Source organism: Lepus europaeus, chromosome 2 (assembly GCF_033115175.1).
Source record: "Lepus europaeus isolate LE1 chromosome 2, mLepTim1.pri, whole genome shotgun sequence".
In the NCBI taxonomy this organism is placed as follows: Eukaryota; Metazoa; Chordata; class Mammalia; order Lagomorpha; family Leporidae; genus Lepus; species Lepus europaeus.
Genome location: NC_084828.1, coordinates 169,295,329 through 169,307,471, shown reverse-complemented (window position 1 = coordinate 169,307,471; position 12,143 = coordinate 169,295,329). Strand labels below are relative to the sequence as shown.

At 46.2% G+C, this 12,143-nt stretch overlaps 1 protein-coding gene across 2 annotated transcripts in view; it reads right to left on the bottom strand.

Moving 5' to 3' along the window:
• Window positions 1-12,143, bottom strand: part of CNOT10 (CCR4-NOT transcription complex subunit 10) — an 81,718-nt gene that overhangs the window by 50,433 nt on the left and 19,142 nt on the right. For both annotated transcript variants that reach the window (XM_062215772.1, XM_062215762.1), the window contains exons 2-4: window positions 8,254-8,348; window positions 6,860-7,021; window positions 3,601-3,751 (exon numbers count right to left, since the gene is read on the bottom strand). In XM_062215772.1, the coding sequence (XP_062071756.1) occupies window positions 3,601-3,751; window positions 6,860-7,021; window positions 8,254-8,348 (408 nt within the window). The remainder of the gene's footprint in view (window positions 1-3,600; window positions 3,752-6,859; window positions 7,022-8,253; window positions 8,349-12,143) is intronic.

Sequence of the window (12,143 nt, the reverse complement as noted above, 5' to 3'; positions counted from 1 at the left end):
ACACGGTATGGAGCAAAGCTCAGTCTCACTGGGCCATGCGGGGAGGCAGCGCGCTGCACGCCCAGCGCCATTCTAGCAGGCATCTCCACGCCTCTCATTTCAGGGACTCCAGTGACGGGACCCTCTCTGGAACGCCAGCACATGCAATGCCGAGCGCTACGTTGCGTGGTAGATGACCGGCTGCTTACTACACATGTGGTCTTTGTATACCATCTACCACTTTAGGCCTCACTTGGCTGACCTGCAGGCAGAGGGTGGACCGTGGGTTATCTCAAGGCTCCCTCTAGCTATAAAAAGGCCATGACTCCAGGAAGCAGACTGCCCACCCTTCTGGGTCACAAAGCCGGAAAAACAAAGAGTTTGATTACAGACACAGAAGACGTGGCGTGTTGTCTGCAGACGCTGCCAGGAGGAGAACACAGACACAAGGTCTGCAGAGGAAGGAGGACCCAAAGGAGACACTGCTGTGGCCTAAACCCGCTTTCAAGAAAGAAAAGGAAAAACGTAAAGGGAAAGTCAGGCCCACAGGGCAGCTGCTGGAACCAACAACAGAACACTTCCAGGGCCTCTGTAGAGCAAACGCCATTTCCACGTGGGGTGGACACAGCGGATGGGCAAAGCCAGCACAACTCTGTATGCCCTTACCCTACATACCTCAGGAAGCCTTCCCCCAAGGCAGCAATGTTTTACCTCTCCCGCCCCTGGCTACCTCTGACTTTGTCCCCTACCATTCTCCCCATCTAGCTCCAGCCACGATGATCTCTCACTGAACACCGCCCCTGGCCTCGGGTCCTCTGCCCACGCCATTACCTCTGGCTGGAATCCTCCCACTCTAGATCACATGGCACACCTCCTGGATTCAGGTCTCTCTTCTTTTTCTTTTTTTCTTTCTTTGTTTATTTGAGAGGTAGAGTTACAGAGAATGAGAGGGAGAGACAGAGAGAAAGGTCTTCCTTCCATTGGTTCACTCTCCAAATGGCTGCAACGGCCAGAGCTATGCCAATCCAAAGCCAGGAGCCAGGAGCCAGGAGCTTCTTCTCGGTCTCCCACATGGGTGCAGGGGCCCAAGTACTTGGGCCATCTTCTTCTGCTTTCCCAGGTGCATTAGCAGGGAGCTGGATCGGAAGAGGAGCAGCCGGGACTAGAATCAGATCCCATATGGGATGCCGGCACCGCAGGAGGATTAACCTAATGTGCCACGGCGCCGGCCCCTTCAGGTCTCTTTTCAAACACTGCCTCATCCCAGGCCCTGACAGATTACCTCATCTAAAAGTAACAGGGCCAGTCAATGGCTACCCTCTTTCCCAGTTTCAGATTTACCTCACAGCATTCAACCGTCTCCCAGTATGTATTTATCATGTTGTTTTCTCCCCTAGTAGACTCTAAGCTCAGGGAGGACAAAGACTACCTCTGTTTTGTTCACTGCATTATCTCCAGATCCCAAACAGAATCTGGCCGCTGGGCTAAATAAATATACATTGCATGAAGAATCTGAGAGGTTAGGATTCCAACTCTGACTTTCTAGAAAGGACAAAACTACAGAGGCAGAAAAAGATCACCGGCTGCAGAGAGGAGGGACAAACTGGCAGAACCGGGAGAATTTTTAGGGCAGTGAAAATACTCTTTATGAGACCACAACTTGTCCACATCCACACAATGGACAACACCAGAAGTGGACCCAATGTAAACTGTGGACTCCGTGTTTATGGGGTGCCGGTGTAGTCCACTGATACTAACAGATGTTCCACTCCGGGCAGAGGCATGACAGCGGGGGAGGCTGTGGGTGGTACGTGCAGAGGGAGATACCTTCCTCCCAATTGGCTATGAGCCTGAAACTGCTCTTAATAAAAAGTCTTGGGGCTGCTGTTGCGGCACAGAGGGTTGAGCCGCTGCCCGAGTCATCAGCATTCCATACTGCAGCACAGGCTGCCGTCCCAGATATTCTGCTGCCAATCCAGCTCCCTGCTAATGTACCTGGGAAGGCAGTGGACGATGGCTCAAGTGCTTGGGCCCCTGCCACCCGTGGGAGACCCAAACGTAGTTCTAGGCTCCAGATTTCAGTCTGGGCCAGCCGTAGATGTTGCAGCTACAACAGTAGATGGAAGATTAATATTTCTTTCTCTCCCTGTAACTGCCTTTCAAGTAAATAAATATTAAAGAAAAAGTCTTAAAAAACTACAGTAAAGGCTAAAAAATTTTTTTAAGAAGAAAAGTGAGGGGTTGGCGCTGTGGCATAGCAGGTTAAAGCCTGGCCTGTGGCACCAGCATCTCATATGGGTGCCGGTTCGTGTCCCGGCTGCTCCACTTCCGATCCAGTTCCCTGCTAATGTGCCTGGGAAAGCAGCAGTGGAGGATGGCCCAAGTCCTTGGGCCCCTACACACACATGGGAGACCTGGTAGAAGCTCCTGGCTCCTGGCTGAGCTCCGGCTGTTGCTGCCATTTGGGGAGTGAACCAGCAGACAGAAGACCTCTCTCTGTCTATCTCTCTGTAACTCTTGCAAATAAATAAGACAAATCTTTTTTTAAAAAATGGTACTATCTTATTAAAAAAAATCTTTAAAAAAAAAAAAAAAAGAAGTGGATGTGAAAGCTGAATAACTGAGATTCCATTCAGTCACAGTACAGAGGAACAAGATCTTATCAACGTTCTGAGATTTCCAAAAAGCATCAACAACTGTAGCTTTACACAAAAACACGTGTGCCATCCCAGAAATGTGATTCTGATTTCCAGCTACACAACAGAAGCTGGGGACTGGTCACTGGCTCCTGAGCCTTCCCACCGGCGTCTCGCCTGCCCAGCTGGCCCGGCCACTGAGCCCTCAGGATGCAGGCAGACAAAATGGCTCTCTGGAGCCACGGGGACCAGCTGCTTAGCCAGCTGTCAGCAGAAAGGGAGCCTCTAATCTTCCCAAAGCCCACAGAGGTGGTGTCACACCCCACCATCTGTCCTGGGGTGACCACACCAGCAAGCAGGTGTTCAGCAACTAGGAATTCTCATCCGTGTTTTGAAGACAAAACACGCGCAATCTGGCTGCTGAGGGCTGGGAACCAAGCGCTCTCTCCAACACCCACTTCCCGGGTCAGCATCCCTCTGCTGCTGGGTTTGCTCCCTAGTTTTTCCTTTTCCCTGACCTTGCTTACCACTCCCATTTGAGGCCAGTTCAGAGAGTAAGCTGTTAAAATAGCCAGAAGGTAACAGTTCTCTACTGTCTATGCCAGGATTACCCACGAAGAGAGACAAGCAGCCAGTGTGCATCCCCTAACATTGCAAAATGGTCCTTCCTTTTATGTAGGGAGGTGAGAAGGGGATCAGGTACACACGGCAGAGTTCACACAAAGACAAAACAAAATACAGCAAAAGTCAGGAAGTCTTTCCATCAGTGTTTCTGACAGTTACCTTCAAAAATTGGGAAGAGACGTTGAAAGAACACCTGGATTCAGCTAAAGGCCAAAAGATAATTTCAATCTTTTTAACCATTAAGAAAAGCTAATGTAGCTTTAGAAACAAATTATTGACATGTTAATTCTAGGTAAGAAGCACCAGAAAGCTCTGCGAGCAGGAGTTGACAAGGAAGTTCTTGACCTGACAGGTAACGTACCAAAAGGTTCTATGAACTGATAAAGCTTCTCGCCCACAGAGATGGCCTCCGTGTACTGCCGCAGGTGGTACAGAATGACGGCCTGGTTGTAGTACAGCACGCTGTTCTCCACGTCATCTAACCCATCCATTTCTTCCACAGCTGAGTGCACCTACAGAACGACAAGCCAAGACTGTGTTCTGACTGTACGGCACTGAGAGGAGCAAAATAATCCACAGCCAACAGCAACCCAGGCCAGCACCTCTCAGCCCGAACTTCCCCACACTTCCGACAGGACCGCTGTCTTCTGATCACTCTCACGTTGTAAAAATCGTGTCACTCATCTGTCCAAGCAGAATGCAATCCTGTTAAGAAAACCCCGCACACGGCAGGGCCCTGCTCTTCCTCGCCACGTGGACAGTACCTTCCCTGCTGTGGCTTCTGAGTGGGACCCCCACTCTGGCTTCCTACGCTGTAGGAGTCAGCACGGAGAATGGGCAAAACTCCAAATGGCCTTTCCCCACAAAGCACTATACGATACAGACGGCTGGCTTCCATGTTGTAAAAGCTAAAGTGAAATGTAAACATTAACAGCAGCAGCTAACTACTTCCCGTGCGCCAGGCCTGCCATGTGAATCCTCTCTACTGATCCAGGACGTCCATGGCATTTCCATTTTATAATCGTGGAAGCCAGCATAGGATGCTTCATCATGCCATCCAAGGATATGTGGCCAGGAAGCATATTTTCAGATTCTGTTCCCAATTAAAAAAGAACAGATTTTTCTAAAGTAATGAAAACCAAAAATACACTATGCCACACAAGACGGTCAGAATAGGCTCTTAAGGGCTATTTTGAAAGCCTAGCATCTCAAGCCGATCAGAAGAACAAGAACCAACATTTGTATTTTGAAGCTCATGACATTCGTAGAGCCCTTTCCCTGAACTGGGGCATGGGCTTGTAAACCATTCTTAATTCCATATAATACATGAAACTGCAATTCTACCTATGTTAACACTAATCCACTGTCATTATGAAGACTGCAATAAACGACTATAACACTACATAATTAATTCTCATATAACTAATGACACTTCCCTAAGTCATGCACATGTGGCCTTACTAACCTCTGCCTGCCTAATGGTAAGAACCTGAGGGTTCAGAACACAGCGTGATCTGTAACTGGACTTCCACAGACTTGTCACTGTGGTGAACCTGACACAAGCTAAATATATTAGCAAATGGTACCTGATGACCACCAGCGTGTACATTTCAATGAGTCTGGGAGTTTTTTTTTTTTTTTTTTTTTTTTTTAAGATTTTATTTATTTGAAAAGTAGAGCTACAGAGAGAAGAAGAGACAGAGACAGACATCTTCCATCTGCAGATTCTCTCCCCAGATGGCCACAACGGCTGGAGCTGAGCTGATCCAAAGCCAGGAGCCAGGAGCTTCCTCTGGGTCTCCCACATGGGTGCAGGGGCCAAAGTACTTAGGCCATCTTTCGCTCTCCTAGGCCAAAGCAGAGAGCTGGATCGGAAGTGGAGCAGGCAGGACAGGAACTGGCACCCATACGGGATGCTGGCGCCACCGGCAGAGGCTTAGCCTGCTACGCCACAGCGCCGGTCCCTGGGAGCTCTTTACGACATCCTTCCCATTTCAAGTTTCTATCTGCAAACGATTAAAGATCGTCTCCTTAAAAAGAAAGAACTCAGAGAAAGAATGAGCTAAGGAAGGGCTAATTTTAATTCTTAACCAGCGAGGGGGATTTCAGACAAAGAGGTCTGAATTCAGCTCTGGCTGAATCTACCACATGAATAACTGCCGCTTGTTTTATGATTCGCCAAAATAATCCAATAACTGCTGAAGGCAGAACAAGATTGCTCAATCAAGGAGATAAAACATTGATGAAAGTGGAGTAGGTGGAAAAACCATGTCACTGCCCTTAAGACACGTGACCGTGGACACGCGACTTAGAGAAGCCAGAAGACATGAAGTACAAACATTTCTAGGAAACCAAATGCTTGGAAGGCACTGGACCAACAAAAGGACTTCAAAAAGCAGGTTTTCTTGGGTTACTAGTAAGTTTTCACAAACCCTGTATTCTAAGAAAACATTTCCATGACTTTGAAGGAAACGGCCCATGGAACAGAGGGGTGTCCCCCAGGTAGGAGCAGACATCATCTTTCCTTTGATCCGGGAACTCGAGAGAGAGAGAGTCACGTACGTGTAAAGTTACAATGGAAGGTGATGGTCTAGGAACACCAAGGGGGCTACACATACAGGAGGTTCACTTCAATCCTGCTCCTCCCCTTACTAGTTGCATAAATTTAAATTATTAGACTTCCTAAACCCCAGTAACAAGTATCTTCCTCAAGGGTCAAACGGAAGGATTTTATGAGATAAGGCAGAAGAAGTGCTTAATACAGAATAAATCAATAAATGGTGGCTGTTCTCATTTTTTGCTAAAGAATTTCCGTAGAGTCAAAACAATGACTTCAAAAAAGAATTAGCCTCTGTCTCTCCCTCTCACTGTCTGTAACTCTACCTTTCAGATAAATAAATAAAATCTTAAAAAAGAATTAGGAAGAGCCCAAAGGGATATTCATTTCCAACTGTGCCATACTTTAGGCTGATGCTGTAGGTACAGGGTATTCATGACAACAGTACAGGGTTTCGAGAACCCCTACAGCACAAAGCAGTGACAGAGCGCCGGCTCTGCGGCAGACACGCCTGGGTGCACAAGGCTCTTCCCAACGCAGTGTTGTACACGGCCCTCTGCGCCTCAGCGTCCCCACTTGAGAGGGGACACCGTGGCAGCTGTTTCACAGGACTACCGGGGAGAGTGGCTGAGACACTGTAAAGGTTCCTGGTAGGGCCTGGTCGCACGGTGACAATCCGTCCCTGGTCCCAAATGCCAGGACAGACAGATGCTACTCATCGTCACTGCAGTCATTAGCAAGGTAGGGGCATGTCAGCAGCTAAGTTCTTCCACACAATTCTACTTCAATCTTCAAAACTCCAAAGCCCATTCGAATTTCACGTATTGTTCTATTATGTTCAAGCTCATTAAAAAAAAACAGAAAAAAAAATCATACAACATATTTTTCATTGCCTAGATTAATAATTTTAACTAAGGAAATTTAATTCCAACAAATATTTCAGATACATTAGAAATTATGCCATTAATATCAGTCAAGAAATTATATTTTCCTTGACTAGCTATATTCCACAAATTCAAGAATATAATAACATTTTAAATAGTTAAATTCATTTGCATATCACCTGATTCTTCAGCTGGTTAAGTGTTTGTCTCAAATTATCTGTTGTTGTTTGGTTACTTTTAAAAAATTCAGCTACTGCTGTATTCAAAATTATTTTATAATCATCTTTGTTTATATCTTGTAGACAGGCGAGGTGTTGTAGACAGGCATCATAATTTCCAGACTAAAAAAACAAAAACAAAAACACACACACACATTCACACACACATACAATTACATACCAGTGTTAAGAATAATCATCCCCAAGTAAATTGTATTCATTTTTACCTTAAATATTCTTAAAATGAAAGATATAGTTCCCCTAAACAGATCAATTACATGACACAACTTTCATGTCAATTGAGAAACTGTGCAGATGCACTTCCTAGGACTCAGACTGACAGGGACACATCTGTCTGTAAGACATACAGGTAGATACAAGTATTTCAAATTGTAATTTCTTTTTATATTCAAGTATCCCATTTTGCTATATATATATGACCTTGATAATCAAAGTTTTCTTTCATATCACTTAATGTTAGAAAAGCTAAAATTATGACAATAACCTTCTGGAGCTTTTTTTAAATTAACTTTTTTAAAGTTTTAGTTATCTGTTTATTTGAAAGGCTGAGGGACAGAGATAAAGGACGCAATCTTTTGTTGGTTCACTCAACAAATGCCTTTTGTTGGTTCACTCAACAAATGCCTGCAACAGACAGGGCGAGGCTGGGTTGAAGCCAGGAGTCAGGAACTCCATCTGGATCCCAGGTCCAAACTGCTGTGTGGTTGCTCCCCCACACCAACACCTGGAATTCCAGTTTAAAGGATATTCAGGACAAAGAATTGAAGAGTAGTGAAATAAAAAGATAGACCTACATATTTACAAGCACATTTAAAAGACTTCAAAACACAACAATGTTCATGAAAACACAAAAACTTGGGAATGGTTCCAATGACTTCCATTCCTTTCACTGCATTTAAAATTAAACTTATATACTTCTTACTAAATTTAGCTATTATCAAACAGAAACTATAAACTTAAAACCTCAATGTGAAAAGACTCCCACTTGACAGAGTCCTACCACTTGAGCAGACTGAGCAGCCAGGAGCAGGTGTTGAGCCGTCAGTTAAGACACCCACCCTCACTCCAGAGTACCCGGGTTTGATTCCTGGCTCTGGCTCCTGACTCCAGGCTTCCACCCAAGCCAATCTGGAGAGGTAGCAGTGAGATTTGAGAATTGGGGTCCCACTGCCCACAATGGAGACCTGAATTGAGTTCCCAGTTCCTGACTCCCAGCTCTGGCCCCAGCCACTGAAAACATCTGAGGAGTGAACCAGCAGGTGGGACCTCTCTGTCTCTGTCTCCCTCCCTCCTTGTCAAAAACCACCAAGAGAGAGGGAGAAGCCACTTCTTACTGTGAAAGCCTGGAAAGCGTTCGTGGAGAACTCCTTCTCTTGATCCGTGATGCCGGACGACTGACCTGCCCCTTCGTGCTTCTCTGCGCCCTGATCTGCAGAAACAAAAGCGTACAGCGGATTTGTCCCTATGCTCCTCCTCCTGTCGTCTTCGAGTGAAGCTGCCAGAATTAGAGCTCTGGCCACAGGGGCTGACCAACGTTCCCAGTGAGCAGGAACACTTGGAAAGGAAGTGCTTCCCTCTGCCAAGGTGAAGTACCATGAAACGCCCTGTATCTACAAAAGGAGCCCTCCCAACCTGACGCGCGACTTCCGGGCCCCCGCTCTGTTGGGACCGGGGAACCTCGCCAGGGAGCGGAATCCCAATAAAAGCTTGTGAATTAATTGATTCGTCTGCCTGGGAAGATTTGTTATGTGCCGGACACCTTGCACTGGAGACAGGAGGGCAGGTAGGGGAACAGCCCCAATCCTTGCATAGCTAGCTAAGGTGCTAATAAGCATTATCCCAACCTCACCTTTAGCCTCAACATTCAGGACACCTACGCTGTGACACTTCTTGCTTTCTCTGAACAAACAAGCTGCACATAGTCATTAGTAACCACTTTTAGAAACTACTTTTTGGTGCTGGCGTTGTGGTGTCGATGCCACCTGTGGTGTTGGCATCACATACGGGCACCGGTTCCAGTCCCAGACGCCCTACTTCTGATCCACCTCTCTGCTAAGGCCTGGGAAAGCAGTAGGAGATGGCCCAAGTCCTGGGGTCCCTGCACCCACGTGTGAGATCTAGAAGAAGCTCCTGGCTCCTGGTTCCTAGCTTTGGATTGGCCCAGCCATAGCCATTGTGGCCAACTGGGGAGTGAACCAGTGGATGGAAGATCTTTCTGTCCCTCCCTCTCTGTAATTTCTTCAAATAAATAAATAAATTTTTTTAAAAGATTTATTTATTTGAAAAGTGGAGTTACAGAGAGGCACAGTTAGAGAGACAGAGATCTTCCAACCGCTCGTTCACTCTCCAAATAGCCACATGGCCGGAGCTGGGCCAATCCGAAGCCAGGAGCCAGGAGCTTCTTCTATGTCTCCCACGTGGATGTAGGCAGCCTAGGACTTGGGCCATTTCCTACTACTTTCCCACATCATAGCAGAGATCTGGATCAGAAGTAGAACAGCTAGGTCTTGAACTGGCATCCATATGGGATGCAGGCGGCAGCTTTACCCACTACGCCACAGTGCCAGCCCCATAAATAAATCTTTTAAAAAAAAGCTATTTTCTTCAATATTTATAAATACTTTTCCCACTTAGAAAACTTCTTTTGACTTAAAAAAAAACTTCACTCTATTTTTCTATAATTTTAAAAATCCCTTTTACTCATGCCCCAAACTTTCAATGTTGAAAATTTTCATATGTATGGGAAAGCTGCAAGGCTATACAATGAACATCTATATTTTCCTCACTTGGATTAACCATTTTTTACATTAAACTTTCAGTTGTAAGATAATCACAGAGTCACATACAGCTGAAAGACAATACACAGAGAGATCCCTCGTATCCTTCACCCAATTTCCCCAACATCAGAGGACCACCTCACAGCCCGAATGCACACAGGGATAGTCAAGACGCACACAGCTATCAACTCCAGGATGCTCTCTTTTTTACTTTATAGCTACACACACTTTCTCCCCTCCTCCTTACTCCTGGCTCCCACTAATTTGCTCTCTGCGTCAATAATCCTATCACTTCATATGGGCGCCGAGTTCCAGTCCCGGCTGCTGCATTTCGGATCCAGCTCTCTGCTACGGCCTGGGAAAGCAGTGGAAGATGGCCTGAGTCCTTGGGCCCCTGCACTCACATGGGAAGCCTGGATGGAGTTCTGGGCTTCTAGCTTTGGCCTGCCACAGCACCAGCTATTATGGGTATTTGGGGAGTGAACCAGCAATGGAATATCAATCACTAGATCTGTCTCTGACACTTTTTCAAGTAGATAAAAGTAAGCAAACATTAAAAAAAATTAAAAATAAAATTTTTAAATGCCTGCCCAAAACTAACATAGGCAGATAAGGAGATAAGCAGCTACCCTGAGGAAGCTAGTGGTGTCTGCTAAAGATCCAGTGGTGTGCTCAGAGTGTGAGAATTCACCAAACTGTATGTACACTTTCAATCTTATCGGAGGGCTCTGACCCACTGGTTCATTCCCCAAATTCCCACAATAGATGAGGGAGAGGCTGGGCCAAGCAGAAGTCAGAAGCCAAGAACCCAATCCAGGTCTTCCGCAGGGTTGACATCTGCTCCCACTAGGGTGCACATCTGGAATCTGAGGAGGAGCTGGGACTCAAATCCAGGCATTCTGCTATGCGATACAAGGGTCCCAAGCAGTGTCTTAACTGCTAGGCCACACGCCTGCCCCAGTCTGGGCATGTTTTGATAACTGCCTAGAAACCCACATTCCAGGAGCATCTCAAAGAATCAGCTGTCAGAAGAGCTACCTAGGAACTGCTGGCCTAAGACGTGTCAGCAGCCAGCGAGGATTCCCAACCTTCCTCTTTCAAGAGCCAATACGGTATAATGATACGGGCGCAAGCCTTGGAACCTGTCACACAGTCAGTACAGTCTATTCTTGGCCTGTCTTTAACTGGAAACGCTAAATAACCACCAGCTCCCTTTCCCTCTGCCTCTGCCAGGACAACTAAGGCTTTCTACAGTTATTTTTTTAAAATACACTTATGTCTGTACTTTAAACACACAAAGTGGGGGCCGGCGTTGTGCTTTGCTGCCTGCAACACCAGCACCCGTAGAGGCGCTAGTTCAGGTCCCGGCTGTTCTACTTCTGATCCAGCTTCCTTCTAACGTGCCTGGGAAAAGCAGCGGAGAATGGCTGAAGTGTTTGGGTCCCTGCACCCATGCGGGAGACCCAGAAGAAGCTCCTGGCTCCTGGCTTTGGACTGGCCCAGCTCTGGCTGGTGCGGCCATTTGGGGACTGAACCAATGGAGGGGAGGTCTTTCTCTCTCCATCTCTCTTTGTAACTGACTTTTAAATAACTAAATGAATCTTTAACCACACAAATTGATAATGAAGTTAATTTAGTGTAACTTGATTACAGACCGCCTTGATTACTGTGAAATGTCTACACCGTCTCAAATCACACTTATACTAACAACAATCTGCTTTTGAGAACCTATCAATCTAAGAACTTATCTGCCCTATAAGAATGGCATTCTGTGAAATGTTACTTCTTTCTTTTTTAGAAAAGATTATTTGAAAGGCTGAGTTAGGGAGGGAGAGGGGAAGGGGGAGGGGAGGAGGAGAGAGCAAGAGAGCAAGATCTTCCATTGCTGGTTCACTCTCCAAATGGCCACAAAAGAGTAGCTTTTCCAGGTGCATGAGTGGGGAGCTGGATCAAAAGTGGGGCAGCCGGTACTCAAACCTATACTCATACGGGATGCTAGTGCTGCAGGTGGCTGCTTAACTAGTTTTGCCACAACACCAGCCCCAGAAATGTTAATTCTGATAAAGTTAGCAGATAAATCAGTATTCATGGGGCCAGCACTGTGGAGCAATGGGTTTAAGCTCTGCCAGCGATGCCAGCATCCTATATGAGCAGCAGTTTCAAGACCTGTCTGCTGTTATTTCCAATCCAGTTCACTGCTAACGTGCCGGGAAAGCCAGCGGATGACGACCTGAGAGTTGGAATCCTGCCACCCACATGGGAGACCTGGATGGAGTTCCAGGCTCCTGTGGCCATTTGGGGAGTGAACCAGCAGATGGAACATCTCTTTCTCTTTAACTCTTTCAAATAAATACATTAACTGGAAAAAAAAAAAAAGTTTTAGATTGAAGCAAAATCTCCGATTCCAAAAATACTCACCATAAAATTTTATTTATTTATTTATTTAT